The sequence below is a fragment of the Athene noctua genome, chromosome 2, assembly GCF_965140245.1.
Source record: "Athene noctua chromosome 2, bAthNoc1.hap1.1, whole genome shotgun sequence".
Taxonomy (NCBI): Eukaryota; Metazoa; Chordata; class Aves; order Strigiformes; family Strigidae; genus Athene; species Athene noctua.
In genome coordinates this window covers 124,757,026-124,773,534 of record NC_134038.1, presented here as the reverse complement: position 1 = coordinate 124,773,534, position 16,509 = coordinate 124,757,026, and the positions used below count along the sequence as shown (strand labels likewise).

Sequence of the window (16,509 nt, the reverse complement as noted above, 5' to 3'; positions counted from 1 at the left end):
ATGCGCTGAAATATTTGTGAATGATAACTATATTGAAACAAAACATGTGCTAGAGACAAAGCAATATAGCAATGTGTTAGAATAATTTGTAAGTTTACGGATACTTGTATAATAACTAAGATATCTGGATAGGTGAATGATATTTTTTTAGCAAGTTAACTGTTTTCTTAAAAATACAGTTTGCTTGCCTTAAAACTGTTCACACCTGTAGGTTGAATTGATCTAATTTGCTTTTTTTTCTCCTAGACTCATGAAACTGATAAGAAGTTAGTGTCTGTGTGTGTCCTCATTTTATCCAAGACTAAGGGTTTGGGTTGTGTAACCAGAATGCAAAGAAGTCTGGGTTCATTTCTGTTCTCTGCTAACAGAGGCGTAAACTCGTAATTTCCATCGCCATGACAGGGCGGTGATCACCTTTATAATGGTTGTCAGTCTGTCCTCCTGAGCTTACGCACTTTGCATAATAATTAAACTTTATCTGGAGAAAGAACTGGAATCCACGTGTTTTGCCTCCCACTCTAAGCATCAGGCTACAGAGTCAGTATCCCTCCCACTCAGTAAATACGCAAATGTTTTGTGAGTGGCACACCATCAGCAGGAGAGGTTGAATAGCCAGCAATGGAGTGGTTCCACATCCTATCTGTGAGAAAGGCTGAGCATTTTTTTTTTACGTCTGTTCTGAATAAAACAGACTTAGGGAACACTTACTTAGTGTCTATGTATGGATCAGAGCTGTAAAAGCCTATAGTGTTGTACTGAGTAATGAGGCATGGTGCAGAAATATGCAAGTTAGTGCCAGCCTGACGTGATGATATCCATTCTGAACTATGCAGAGACACTTGCTTGGTCCCCTGGGCAAAATAAATGTTAGACTGCTTCGTTGCCCAGTCTTCCTATCCCAGTTACTCTCTAACAGAGTGTAGGGGAGCTTTAATGACATGAGCAACATTACACTGCTGCATGGCACCTTCTGGAGCATCTGCAGTTCTGCCTGTCTCAGTCATCTCAAGGCAGCTCTCCTTTGTGCAGTGCTCATCCGCTCGTGTTTCTGCTGCAATCCTCTGATTGCAAGCTTTTTCATTCATAGGCCATTGAAATCTACTTCCAGTTTAAACCTGGCACAAGAAGCATCATTCCAGGAATGCTGTTGTTTTGCTAGCCCAGAGAGATAGAGGAAGAAATAGACGTTTTCATGTCTTATTTAATATTTATAAATGACACTATCTGTTTTGTATTTTCACATAATTACAGTATTGCATTTCAGGAGATGTTAGACCATTATAAATAGATCTTGGTTATGTTGAGGTTTCCAGACATCAATTGTATCTGTAAATACCACTTGGACGTGTGTGTGCATTCAAGCCATCTGAATTCTGTCTAAACTGAGCCTCAGCAGGCAGGAAGAGGAAAACCCTGTTTTCCTGAAGCACCTCACCCCACAGCTCCCCTTCAGCAGAGCCCAGACGGGAGCGCCAGGCAGAGCAGCAGACATTCTCTTCTCCTTTCTGCCTTATCTCTTGCAGGAACCCCATCTGTTAGGCATGAGTAACACATGCAGCCACTTTCCCTGCAAAATATTGTCATCCTCCCACTCCCACCCTCCCCTTTTTATGTAACAAGCTAGTGCCTAAGGGATTTGGTTGAGACCAGAGAAATATATTTTCAAAACTATATTTATGTTAGAAATTTGATTAAAACCTGTAATCCAGGTATCATCTGGTCCATTGCCTGAGGATTAAACTGGAGCATTTATTCCCTCTTAATTGATTATGTCCCCCTCCAAGACTTTCTCCTTCTTAGCTGGGTGTGCTAGAGGGAAGGCAGAGAGGCTTCTGCTCCCCAGCATTGCCCCTGGTCTGGGGCCCGTAATCAGGCCTGGAGACCATGGGGCAATGCAGTTTTGCTGTGTCTTTGCCTTTACTTTAGGTGAGATTATTGTAATGAATTGTTAAACATTTTTGCTTGAAATTCACTTGTAAGGTCCAACCAGTGCGAAGAATATTTGTCTGCCCCCATAATGGGATAAACCATTTACTTATGCTCTTATTGCACTGAATTTCTGTTCATTTCAGGGTACAGTAGAGATATTTGGAATTAATATATGGGAGTAAGTTTAAAGTGCAGTATTTAAAGTTGGCCGGAAGATGTGTACTTCTTGTTTCTTAGAGTTGACCCCCTATTGTATGGAATAAATAGCTGAGTGCTCCTGTCATTTCAAATCTGTTCCATTTCTGATTACCAAGGAGGCCGTATCAAATAGATTGTAAGGGTCGCTTTAAAATCTAATAGCTTATTTCTGGTTTTGAGTGTTGTAGCTGGGCTGCCAGCATTTCATGATTGTCACAGTAGATCTAAGTATGTTTATGGCAAATATAATTTATTGGAGTTACCTGTTACAGCCTCACTGTTATGCCTCTTCAGTACATTGGAAGGGACATTAGTATAAATAGATTATATTCACGAAGGTGGGAAGATTGCTAAGCTATTACTGTGCTGCTTTGAAGATACCACACTGTCATTGTTCTCAGGCTTCCTATTTTAACTACCAGTGACATTTGTGTTACATGACATTTAGGGTTCTTTGCTTACTTTGGTCAAAAGTCTGAGAGAAAATTTGTGTTGAGTCTTGTTGGGAAAGAATCTTTACAGGTATAGAATTTGGTTTTTAGAGATGTTGCTAAATAAAGATGAAAACCAAAGCTGCAGCAGTAGATAAAGCCTTTGTCATCTAATAAGAGAAGCTACTATTATTTAAGTAATTGCAACAATCTTATGTGTAGTAAAACTTTAGACTACAAGGAAGATTTGAAGCAAAATGGAGGCTTTTCCAGAGCTAAAAAAGTACTCTTAAGGGACAGGAGGTCAGGACCTCTTTGTCAATCTCTGTGGTGTTTTTTTCCACCAATTCTTGACTGGAGAGACAGAGGCGGAACATGTTAGTTAATCAACGATGCAGTGTAGTTCCTTGAACTTTTCTCCTATGCCCAAGTTAAGAAAAATAAATATTGAAATACATTGTAATCAATGGAAAAGATATCTCTCCATCTTTGGACTCAGGTGGAAACTACTGGTTCATGGGACCATAGTTACCTGCAGTTATTGCCCTGGGTATGTTTCACAATGGAAGATACCCTGAGGCATGCTCTGCCCTGACAAAGGGTTGTTTCAAAAGGTATATAGCAGGAAATGTAGTTCACAGAGATGTATTCTATACTGGCAAAAAAGTGCTTCCAGCAGTGTAGCAAATACTGTTTCCCCAGACAAAATTATGATACACTGGCAAAAAGACAGATTTTGCTGGTTATAAATTGTCTTGAACAAGGGTTTTTAGCAGTCTGGAATGGTCTTGAAATGATACATTAACTGATATTGTTACACTGACTGAAGTGTTGAGCCTGGTTTAAAATTGCAGGAAAGCAATCCAAACTCATCATCAGAACAGTATGACAAATTATCTCTGATATGTTTATTCTAGTTGTCATCTGGACTTAAATTAGGGATAGACTATTGACTGTCTTCTTCTAAATCACTGTGGTATTCAGTCATTCCAACAATATCTCTGTGCAACGAAGTTGCAGAAAATGTAATCATGAATGCGCCAACAACAATCAGAAGTTCTGTCTTCAAAAATGTGGTCCTAATTCAGACAGCAGCTGGACCAGTGCTTTTATCAACGAGCAGCAAAGCACGCACCGATGCTTTCCATACCAGCATGCTGTGCACATCTTGCAATGTTCTCTGCTGTAAAAGACTGACTGGCACGTACTCAGGCGAAATGGGGAATAACTACGAACAGATGGAGGTGATCTCTAATAGATCCAAAACAATGTCAACCTCCTCCAATAGAGAGCATCATATATAGATTTTCTGATGGCCATTTCAGATTTTACTTCATTTATAAAATGATTTAATAATCATCTATTAATTTGGAACCGAAAGATTTTGAGCTAAATGGAGATTAGCTGGGATGCTTTGGTCTCTCTTGGAAATTTTGCAACCTTATAATGGTATCTAATTGATTCAGTTGCTATTCTAAGATAACAAAAAATCAGTCTCTTCACACCTCTTGAAAGAGACTGTTTGCTATAGAAAACTCTCTAGCCAGATCAGATAGGCTGTGTTTTCAAGCAGATGTAATGCTTCTATCAGCAGAGATCAAATACTGATAGTGTCATTTCAAGAAACTCTCTAATAAATAAGTTTCTGGTACCTCTTGCTGATGTTTAAGATTCTGTTGGTTATCTTCTAATACTCACTTTGAATGGGCTGGATTATCTAATCGTCTTGGTTCATAGAGTGTGCACAGCCTTTAAAGGGAAAACTGTATGAATGACAATCTTACCTGGCTCTATAACCTTCTTTATAGACTTGCACGAATCATCCAGCTTCTGTAATTTCTCTGTGAAGTCAGCCTATAGCAAGATTTGAACAGAAAATGTGATTCCGTTTAAGGATGATTTTGCTGTTACAAGATTTAGTTTTGTTTCATTTGGGAATGAGGACAGTTTCTACATCACTTGTGAAAGCGGATGCAGTCCATCTGCCTTGGAGAGGTTTGCCCTGGAATCTACTGCCAGTAAGGCAGGGTGCTGAGGAGCTGTGAACATGAGTTACCAGAAGATGGTATTTTCTGGGAAAATCACCTTTCCAGAACTGCTGGGGTTGTGAGGAGGATACCATAGCATTATTTGGAGTGTTGAATTATATTTTTTTAAAGTATTTTACACATAGTAATCAAATTTTTAATATGGTACCATACCGAGGCCAGTATATGAAGGAAACACTGTTTTCCAGAGCTTTGATAAGTTGAAATAAATGGAAAAGTAGGAGTTTCTGCTGATATAGACACCTCAGTACATCTCAGTGCCTACCTAGGGCACTCCAGTTTGGGCAAATTGAGTACTATATAAGATTAAAGTTTGAGCTGAAATTATTTACATGTAGGAAATTAATAGCATAGTAATGTTACTGTGTGATGCAGCAAGCATTCTTACCGGGTTTTTTTCTTACATACATGGACTGGGGTCTTGTAAGAAGGTATCTCTTCAGGCTGGGATTGCAGGAAGCGGTGGAGGTGAGAGAGGCAAGCAGTGCTGCCTGCGGGGGCAACAAACCGGGGATAAAATGCTCTCATTGCATTCATTTCCCTAGCATGCCAGGAACATGCACGGCTAACAACTCCTGCCAGCCTGAGAAGGAGCAACACACCACTTACCACATTTTTACATTTCTTAAAACTAATAGCCTTTCAATATTTTTGTAACTCTAATTTTTTACTTATCTGCAGCTGAAGTTCAAAGTGAAATTGAACGGATTTTTGAATTGGCAAGGACGCTGCAGTTGGTAGTGCTTGATGCTGATACCATTAACCACCCAGCTCAGCTAAGCAAAACCTCTCTGGCTCCCATTATAGTATACGTAAAGATTTCTTCTCCTAAGGTAAATATTTTACTGATATTCCTGCTGTTTCAGTAATTTATTTTTTCTTTTCTTTTTTTTTTTTTTTGGTCTTAAATGCAGATAATCACGTGTCCTTATTAAAGTTCAGAGCTATATGTTGTTCTAGCTTCCCTTTGGATGGTGAAACATTATTAATCAAAATAGTATCTTATCTCTGGTGTTACCAAAACCCATTTTGGAGATGCTGTAGTTCCAATGCTTTTTTAAATTGCGATTGCACTTTTACTATCAAGCACGTAAGTAATGCTAACAGTTTGTTGACTCAAAATGCAGACATGAAAGGATTTTTACGTAATGAATATCAGATTGACTGGTAAACTTTAACGTATCCTGGTAATGTACTCTTTCATTCTGGAAAAAAGTCTGCACAGACCTTGTGAAGAGACATTTGAAAGAGAAGAATGAGTTATGGAAAGAGAACTCAGCAATTAAATAATTTCAACTTAGAAATAAACAAAATCAGAAGCAGTAGAGGGAAATAGGAGGGGAACTTTTTAGTGCTCATAACAGGAAAGAAGATGTTGGGAAGTAAATGAAAATGAGCTGTGTCTGGATGTAAACAGCATGGGAAATGCTACTGAAGCCATCAAATGAAGAATTGGACCTGCTCAGTTAATGTAAACATTTTAAGTGGTTGTATATGTACATTAAGTCTGAACCTGCTCACTTTTATTCTGTCATATTTTTCACAGGTTTTACAGAGGTTAATAAAATCTCGAGGGAAATCTCAGGCCAAGCACCTTAATGTTCAGATGGTGGCAGCTGATAAACTGGCACAGTGTCCTCCTGTGAGTTACTGTTAATTTATGTCTCCCTCTTTGAAAGGTGCCTTTCTTTTCAAGCACGAGGTTAATTATGTAATTTCTGGGAATGTTTGCCCTCTTCTGGCCATATTTCACTATTGCCTTTTTTTTGCAGAACGCCTCATGAGGTCTCTGTGCTCTGCACAAGAGTGCAGGGAAAAAATCGTAGTCACGAGCAGTTATTAAGATATGTGCTCAATACATTCACCTCTCAAAAAAGCTGAGCATTTGTTTTGCTTGATAATTCTTTTGGGGATATTAGTCTAAAAATGAACCCTCCTAGTTGACTGTGCTTTATCTCTGGCAGTTTAGGTAAAGCTGATGGTTTGGGTAGCTCTCTTTGGGCATATGTCACCACAGCCCATCACTGCTGACGTACTTGGTCACAGTTTTGGCAAAGAGCTGTTGGGTACCGTGTATCTGAGAGCTCTGCAGTTCTTCTGTTGATGTGTACTGCAGCAAATTCTTTCAACTTCCACTTACAAAATGGAGATGATAAGACCCCAGCTGTTATTTAAACATGGCAAGCATTATTACCTGCATACTCAACTGTCAAGAGTATGGGTAAGAGACCAGAAGATGAAGGTTCAGTTCAGTTGCAGATATTAGAATTTGCTATAGTTATGGAGCTGAGTGAGGGGGATTTTTCATCATTTAAGTTCAAACATCTCAATTAAAGAGACGAGTATCCTCAGGTCTCCAGGAAGTCAATGAAGAAAGCAAGAGACCTGCGTAGATTCTCAAAGCTGTCTTCAGGAGGACTCCTGTCTCCCTGACCGGGGAGGGAACAGAGGAAACTCACTGACTAACGTTAGTGCCTGAAATTAGACCATGTGACCAATCTCTTACCTAGTATTTGTACAACACTTGGAATCTGGATGATGTGAATTACTTGTATTTCTTACTGTTATTAGTAACTGACCTTAGTTTATCTTACTTTTCTCTTAGTTATTCTAGAAAGGGGGAGTAAATCCCTTTTCTTGCAGATTTGTTCAGTCAGATTTGTTCAAGCTGCCTCTTCCTATGTTCTTTGACTCTTTGTGCATTCCTAAGTGGGAGTCATGAGGGCTTGCTTTAGCAAGTGTAACATTAGTGCTAGTTGTGATTGCTGTCTTTTGTATCAAATGCATTGAAAAAAAAAAACAACAAAAAGAGTGACATATCTTAACACAAGTATTAGAAATGCAGTTCATTTTTGATGAATGAGAATTGCAGTCATTAATGTCTCTAGCTGATATCCCTTTAGCTGGTGGTTATTCTCACTAAAACCTTTTCTTTATCAGGAAATGTTCGATGTAATTCTTGATGAGAACCAGCTTGAAGATGCTTGTGAGCACCTTGCTGACTATCTGGAAGCCTACTGGAAGGCCACACATCCACCTAGCAGCAATCCTCCTAACCAGCTTCTCACTCGCACACTTGCAACAGCCACTCTGCCTGTGAGCCCAGGTCCAAATATTAATTTACAGGTACAGTTTTTATGCCATCTCTTCTTTTTTTTCTGTCAACTTCTTCCTCTTCCAAAGCACAGTGGTAGTATGATACTAGAATATGCTGAATATGTCTTGCTGTTGTTGGTAGAGTAAGAGCTTTTTCAGCAGACATTCACCTATTTTCAGTGTAAAAGGCAAATACAGGCACGTTATTGTTATTGCTATTGTATTCACAGTAGCATGTGTTTGCGTATTGACTAGGGGGCTGGTTTTGATTCCAAGGACTAAACCAGACTGACTGAAAACATATGGTGATGTGAAGTGGAATACTTAAAATTTTATTGTGCCCAGGACACCACTGTGCCAGTAATACATGTATCGGCCACAAACATTTTTATAACTGGCCATACGTAATCCAATCAGCAGAATAAAACTGGGCTAATACTATGTGTGTTACAGCCTCTGGTAACGCTCTGACTGATGGGCACACTATTGCTAAGAGGCAAATCCCAGCCCCAGAGGCCCTGCATGACAAATTGGGTTATGTACAGTGCAGATCCACAAATATTGGAGGGAATCTGTTCCTGTCTTCCCACAGGCTATAGAGTTGTAGAGGTTGAGAATGACTGACTGTGATGTCTCAAGGTCAAAGTGGCCCTTCCAGTGTTTCCTTTGTTCTTTTATTCATTGGCCGTTGCTATGAAAAGTACATACTTCCTTCAAGCCAAACTCTTACATAAAACCGAGTCCAGCTGCACATTGTGCAGAAAGACCTTGAGAGGCACTATATTCTGAACAGTGAGGGTACTGTCTAGCAAGCTGGGAAAAACAGGCTTTATTCCTACCACCACACTGACCTGCCTGTTGACGTTGTATCCCCTTTTTTCTCCTTCAGCTTTTGGTTTGTATAATTGTATTAAGGTTTTCAGCATAATGAAATCCTCTCCTTTTTTGTATGTGTTGCATGGCATGACATAAGGTCTTTAAAGATGCTACTTTATAAATATTATAAATAGCAAGTGATGCCTTGAGGCCAAAAACATCACAGTGGGTGTTAAAATTTCTGTGTCCCAGCTCAAATAATGTCTGCATCTAAATTTCCACCTAAGTTCTACATATGCCCACATATTACATACCTATGTCAGTTAAAATTTATAACTTTGGCTAAGAAAAATGCCTCCTTTTAGAAAATCAAAGAAAAACAAAAATCTGCACCCAAATTAAAATGCCAGAAATTTGCTTTTTGTTTTTATGGCCTTGCAAAGCAATTTTTTGTATCAAAGAATTTATTTCCCATTAGAAGACCACAGACTTGGCAGGTTTGTTCTTTAGCAAGAAAAATTGCTTCAGCCACCTTGCAGGATATCTCCTTCTTTTGCTTTTAAAAGCAGTTGAGGGAAAAGAGACTGTAAGCTATGGCTCATTTCTACCTTTTTTTCTGTCCTCAGAGCTGAAACACCCTGAAAAAATTGTGAGCTGGAAGAATTTCTGAGTATGAAATTCATTATTGTTGTGTGCAGACTTGCTAGATAAACTTCCTTTTCTTTGTAGATGTGTTTATTATTTTGCTCAAGGTTTTTTTTTATGCCTTTTGGGTGTGGATTTGTAGTTCATGTACTCATTTTATTAATCACACTCTCTGGAGAAACTATAGAGTTTTAATAACACTTCTGTGAATGTGATGCTATCTACTTACAAATTAACAGCTTTTTATTTTAAGGACTAAAAATGAGAATGTATTTGCAATTTCACAGTTTGTTTGTAGGTCTACTAATCCAAAAGTGCGAAGCAGTGGGGGTCCCTTATGGAACACAGGACTTCTATGTTCCTTTTGTTTCATTTCCTGTGATACATTTTCAGCTGACATCTCAAACTTGAGCCTGTCACAGTCTTGAAATAGAGTGGGTTTATTTTCTAATCATGGTGGCTGAACCCATTCTGCCAATAGTGAGAAGACCCTCTATTTGGAGAATTTAAAGTCTAGATCTGTGCCGTTTTTGTGGACTGCTCTTCAGAGAAAAACCATGCCACCAGCCATTTGGCCTGGAGGGGCCACATCTGCACTGCAAAGCATTTGAGTCATTATCCCCTGGGTCCAATGTAGCATCCCTTTGGACATAATTGTTTTTTGTGGTTTTTCAGTCCCTGGTGTACATTGTAATGAGAGATTTGTGTTGCCAGCCGCCAGAGTGGTATTTTTATAGCATGATGCTGACTGTGTGCATTGCATGGCACGAGGTGCTTGAAGGTGTGAGGCCTCCTGGGACTGTTTGAAATTAAATCGGTGAAGACCATACACCTCCTGTCTATCTGATGTAGAGCTTTGGAGCAAACTGTCCTGACAGCTGTTCTCAGGATTCTTCTTGTAGGGAAATAGTTCAGCTAATGCCAAAAAGAAGACTGGAGCAACCTCACGCACATATGGTGCAGGCAGATAGGGACCACTGGATGGAAATAGGGAGCAAGCCAAATTGTCATGGTGAACACAGACTTCCCTCTCCTCTTTCAACATTGCTTAAACTTCTTTCCAAGAACCTCTACTTCTTTGAAATTACATCCTGAATAATGAAATGGGCTTATCTCAAACTTTCTCCATTTTAGGCAAAAAACTTTGAGATTGAGCCATAAAATTCCTGCACTGCAGAATCTAATCCAAATCAGAGCCCTAATTTGGATATGAACCACAAAGCCAGACCCTAATCCAGATTTAAACATTACCCCCTCAGTGTCCCTGAAATATTTAGGGAAAGTTACTGTCAATGAATTTGCCAGGAAATCCCAAAAGCCCTAACACTGTTCTGAAATTGCAGGTATTGGTTCTAAAGTTTTTCACTGTGCTCCTCCACACATACTTATCATAGCAGAGAACGTGCATCTGAGTTTGTAAAAGTAAAGCAGGTTCAAATTTTGCATTTGTTCTCAAGCCACAGCAATAACAGAGTAGTCACAATTATGTATATAGGTACATATATATTTGGCATTTGACCATATGAGAATTAAAGGGTTTCATGTGTGTACCCAGTTTATGTGCCTTAAAAGCAGTCACGGTTGTGAACTAATAAAAATGTGTTTACACATCCAAAGCAGGCATTCCTTTAGCCTCTTTAGCTTTTCATTTAATTTCATTTACAATTCACCTCTGTTGAGTCATTTCACCTTGTTCTCATCTATACCATTTGTTTCAAATTAGGAACACATGGAGCAACCCAGCTAGTCGCTGGGAAGTTTACAGAACAAAATTTTTTTAGAAAATGAAGATTTGTCAAATTTATCAAATTGCTGATTTGAAATATGTTGCTTTTTATAAGTTTCTGATAAAATACAGATTTCTTCCTGTTCAATTTCCTGTCATTTTACTTTTTGGGTTGCTAGGAAACCCACCTGCCAGGATCTGCGGCTGAAGGACAAAACTTTCTCCTCCCCCTAGCTCTTTTCCACAAAATAAAAGACAGAAAGAAGATATGTCCGTGAGCTGCCCTGGAGGCAATCCTTATTTTTAGATAACTCTGAACATAGGAGGGCAAACTTTAGACAAACTTTGGTAAATTCAGAACAGTCTCACAAACAGACACCTGTATAACTCTTAAAACCTACTTTAATTTTGTGCCAGTAGAAATGATTTTGTCTTGACATTCTTCACCTAATGTGAAAAGGATAATTCAATTTCACCATAATCTATTTCTTAAATTAATGTTGAAAAGTCTTTGGCTGTGGCTTGGGAATAAAAGCAGGTTAATGTAATGAAACTGCCAAATGAGTTAAATAATGCCGCTTGTTCGTTTTGCAGTGATTTCAAAGCATTATGCTGGTGAAGAGTAGGTTTGTTATTACCTGTTAATTTTTATTTCAGTCTTTTAATAGTAGTGGTGTGTTAGGAAATTCTGTAGGTGATAATATCGCTTTCCTCATGCTTTTCTTGGCAATGGTCTGTATTCTAGAGCTCTTAAAATTATAAGTTCAAAGTTTAGTTTTTCATTACCATGAAGAAATGGAATTATTGCTGAGAAAAACAGAAGGCCAGTGATAGTATTAGTATCATAATACAAACTTTATTCATACCAGTCAATTCCATTTTTTTCTTTTAAAAAAAAAGAGCTACTCTGAAAGAGCCAAGGATTTGTACTTTGGTTCTCTGCTGGAATCCATCTCCTCAGCCCTCTAAAATCATTTTCCATAGTGGCTGTTTCCAAGCAGCTGCCTGTGAACTCTCAACTGATACCTGCCCTCTCCTGGCATGTACATCCTCTTTAATTTTTCTGCAGTTGGTCCTGCTCCTGCATGCTCTCCTTTTGTCTGGAGTGTGGTAGGAAATTATTGCGAACTGGAATAGTCAGAAACACTGCAGGAGATGAGAAGGTGTCACAAAATAACCCGAGTGCCACCCTCCATTCTGATGAGAGTGGAAGGAATTGTTTGTATTATAATACTGAATTTTCAGTAAGCGTTGAATTCTAATGGGTTTTTTCTAGTTTAGATTCAAAGTGGATTGTTGTGTACTTTGACAATTTGTACTTCCATACAGTTTTATTGGTTTCATGGTACTTTCTAGTTGAATTTGATATTGGGGAAAGTTTTTAAATGTGAACTTCATGTACGTGAACTTACTGCTGGTTGTGATAGCAGGGATCTCAAGGAGACCAGAGGAATGATCATTCAGTCCCTGAACGCAGCAGTTCACAAATTGAAGAGGAAGCACGGGTTGAACCCATCAAGAAATCCCAGCATCGCTCTTCCTCAAGCCAACACCACAACCATCGCAGTGGTGTCAGAGGCCTTTCTAGGCAAGAAACTTTTGACTCAGAAACACAAGACAGCAGAGATTCGGCTTACGTAGAGCCAAAGGAGGACTGTTCACATGACCACGGTGACCACTATGATTCTCACAGGGATCACAATCATAGAGACGAGTCCCATGGGAGCAGTGATCACAGACATAGAGAATCAAGGCATCGCTCAAAGGAGAGGGACCGCGAGCAGGACCACAATGAATGCAACAAACAGCGTAGTCGTCATAAATCAAGGGACCAATATTGTGACAAGGATGGGGAAGTGATATCAAAAAAACGTAACGACGCGGGAGAATGGAACAGGGATGTTTACATCCGCCAGTAACTTTTGCCTCTGGCAGTCTTGTGTTTCTTTGAAGTCTTGTAACAATGCCCCTTGAAAATATCTTTGGGTTCTTCATTGCAGAACATATGGTATCCTTCTGTATGCTGATTTGTATTGCTGTTGCTTGCATAGCAATAGCATGAAATAGAATATTCATATACTTATATTTTTGGTTAGTGCTATATGAATTAGCGTAGTACAACTGCAGAGCTCCTGATGTTGTACTATGCCATTTTTCAAGCTGTTTTTTGGTAGCTGCCACTTGAACAATATCTGTTGCCATCAAGGTGTTGTTAGTGTTTTTTAAAAAAAGGTACATTTGATGTTTAGTAACTTCCTGTGTATTCAGCAAACCAGAATCGGCACATAAAAAATCTAAAACTTTTTGTCTGCTCTGATTTTTAATTTGTATGCACTTGATTTGCATATTGATTTAAGAGCCACTATCTGTTGCTTGTACCTCTGGTGGACTCCATTTGAAGACAGAATTCAGTCTTGCCTTACACACAGGGGATCATAAAGTTGAAACCTGTTTTCTATGTACTGGTACTGTGTACTGTATATACAGTTTATAAATGTTATTTCTGCAGACACCTTCTTACTATATAAGTTTGATCACACTGTTTTAGAGTCCTAATGCCAAGTCAGCAGATTTGCTTTTGAATTACTGGCAACTGGAACTAGCCACATTTAGGAAATCTGTAACAGTGTTCAATCTAAATTTTCTTCTGTAGCAGAAAGCTTATACTTACTGTAAATATGAATGAGTGCTTGAGATAAAGGGTCTAACTCTTATACCTTATACTATCCTTGCAAACCCAATTTTGCATTTTAAATTTATGGTAAAGATAACGAATTTATCACTATAAATTATTCTTTTCTGTACAGGTTACAAAATTGCAATGGACCCAGCTTGATTTTTTTGTTCTGTTGTCTGAATAATAGAGCACACATGACAGAGGTGTGTACGTGAGTGGGTGTGTGGTGGATGGGCGTACGTGTGCATGTGCACGTTAGGCAGCAAAGTGTGAGAATCTACTGAAGAAAACAAAGGTTACTCAACAGCCCAAGAAGTCTATTTCTACATTCTGTCTATTAATTTCAAAAACCAAACTGCAGTCAGTGAATATGAGGGAGTTTACTGACCCAGGTAATTGAGAAGGCATAAATCTGCTGGCTCTTCGTTGAGACTTCAGGAGAGTAAAAACAGGCAAATGTTACTGTGAGTGTTTCACTGGAAATGTAAAATCTTTGTGGTTTAGAGTATTTGTTTTAGTAAGAAAAGTTTACACAGCTTGTGGAGAGTTATTTTGTTGGAAAATAAATTTTTGTAGCTTCTCCACTTTTTTTACACTTGCCAATTCCTCTGCATTCCCACTTTGCAGCCAGCTCACTGCTTTTCCTTCACCTAAACTGTTGTGCTGCTGGTAAAAACTTAGAAAAATGACTGTGACAGAATACTTTGGCTAGGAGCTTGCTAGAGAAAATGCATTGCAATCAAAGGGAGTGAACACAGTTTGTTTTGCATTGAACACCTGTTGCACTGGTAAGTGGGGGGAAATTCACTATTATTTTTGACTATAGGTTCCATACCCTTGCCTAGTGTAAAAGCTGTTCTGCATCACATATAATCTTTGTAGTAATTGTATGAATGAAATACTTTTTGTATTTCACTGTAAATAGCACATTATATAAAGACTGTAGTGGGATAATAATTAATTTAGCTGGAAGTTCTTTTTATTTATTAATTCTGGGAATATCAGAATTGCCTGATTTTAAATATCATTTTAGTGAAATGGATAAGATATATGGCAGGTGCATGTTTTCTCCAATCTCCTATTCCAGAATCCAAGCAATTCAGTTTCACTCCCTTAAACATACTCTGTCCTCCCTCTTCCGCCCCTCTTCCTGATGCTTTATATGCATTTTTTTACAGCAACATAAGAGCGTGAAATTCTGCTGTCAGGTATCTGGCCATTCCTCCTAGTGCTGGCTGACTGTTGTGGTTATTCAAGGGTAGTATTTGGCTCAAAGAGTGAACTGTGGGGAACACAAGGAAAAGGTTATTTTTCTAAAAATAAAATTCTCAGCATTTTTCCAAACATCACTAAATGTAGACAAAGGAAGCGTAGGTAAGTAGATCTGTTGTATTACCAAATGGATATATAAGAGTGTATATACAGTGGCTTTTGATACAAGGAGGATTTTCAGGGTATCAGTGGAAAATGACATTGACAGACTTTGTTGTTTGAATCATATCAGATCAAATGGGATAGATACATACATCAGATATGTAAATGGGAAAAGAAGTTACATTGTCTTGCTCTATATAGCCTGGCTTTAGCTGTTTTACAGCTTCAGTAAATGCTGTTAGATGACAGCTGTGTCCTCCAAGAAGTGATCTAAGGATTCTACTTTAATACCTTCAGTTATTTATTTGGTTCTTTTTTTTTTTTTTTCTTTTTTTTTTTTTTAACTTTTGCTCCAGAGAGTATTTACTTTCCACCTTTCTTAAAGTATTTTCTAAGGAACGTTTGGCAGAATTTCAAGGCACCGAGTAGTGAATGAAAACCATAGAGTAGGTAGCCATGTATAGACAAATAAATGAGAAAATAAAGAGCATAGTCCAAGCCCTAGTATTAAAGTATGGCCTATATATTGATATATGGAATTTAAATCTCTTATCACAACAAAAGGCATGTCCCAGTCCAACTAATGAGAGGATCATATTTTGTATAGTGCTGCTAATTATGTACAGACAACATACTAACACATGCATTTCTTAGGCAGACTCACTCAATAGGTTTTTATTAGCCTTGCTAAGATACTTTCCTTCAGTTATTGTTTTAAGAGTGACAAATCATTTGTAATGTGAGCTTGTACTACACATATTGCACAATATCACCTGCCTGCTGGTCACTACTTTATCAAGCACTTTAACAGAATTATTTCAATAAGAAGCTTTAAAAATACTCCAACTGGAGGACATATCGAAGGTTATTGTGATGAAATGTCTTTGCAAAATTTTGCCAACAGGGAAGTTTAATATTATTGTTTGCATTAGGATACCAATGAGTTCATATTTCTGTATCTGGTTTTGGGAGCTTTGAATCTGAGGAATGGTAGAGGTCCCAGTGAGCTCCAGAGTCGTCTTATGTATGTGTGGTGCAAAGCCACCTGTAAAATTTCTATTCAAATGAGCTAAAAAGATAATAGAACCAGTGAGACAGAAGGACAGCTAAGTGATACATAGGCCTTGTCAGTTCTCGCTCTGTATTCTTCTAATGAACTTCAGTATATAGAAATGAGATGCATTTTAACAGTTATGTGTATATATGTTAGATGTTAACCTTATTTTTGTATGTCTTTTCAAATGAATACACATCAGTGCTGTTCAGCGGCCCCAGTCTATATCAGTTGTTTAGTGTCACACAGAAATCATGGAAGAAAGATTTCTCGAGGAGGGATGGGAAAGAGGTGAGACTAACAATCTCCAGACCTGTTAAGGGACAGGACAAGCGGAGATGGATAAGCAAACAGGTTTGTGCACAAAGACAGCATCAGTAGGAGTTAAGACCTGAAAGAAACTATTTTTAAATCAATACATAAATTATTGCCTAGAAATTAAAAAAAAATTCTTCTAGAATACTAATGAATTCATGTTCTATATCTAGAATCAGGAGTTCAGAATTTGTGAAGAG

At 38.3% G+C, this 16,509-nt stretch overlaps 1 protein-coding gene across 11 annotated transcripts in view; it reads left to right on the top strand.

Annotated features, from left to right (window-relative positions):
- CACNB2 (calcium voltage-gated channel auxiliary subunit beta 2) overlaps positions 1–15,245 on the top strand; it is a 263,484-nt gene extending 248,239 nt beyond the window's left edge. For 4 of the 11 annotated variants that reach the window (XM_074900179.1, XM_074900178.1, XM_074900183.1 and 1 more), the window contains 4 exons: positions 5,288–5,439; positions 6,153–6,248; positions 7,547–7,732; positions 12,317–15,243. In XM_074900179.1, the coding sequence (XP_074756280.1) occupies positions 5,288–5,439; positions 6,153–6,248; positions 7,547–7,732; positions 12,317–12,808 (926 nt within the window). In that variant the 3' untranslated portion in view covers positions 12,809–15,243. Of the gene's footprint in view, positions 1–5,287; positions 5,440–6,152; positions 6,249–7,546; positions 7,733–12,316 lie in introns of all 11 variants that reach the window. The other 7 variants (XM_074900180.1, XM_074900182.1, XM_074900176.1 and 4 more) reach the window with 6 other exon arrangements.
- The last annotated feature ends 1,264 nt before the right edge of the window (positions 15,246–16,509 follow it).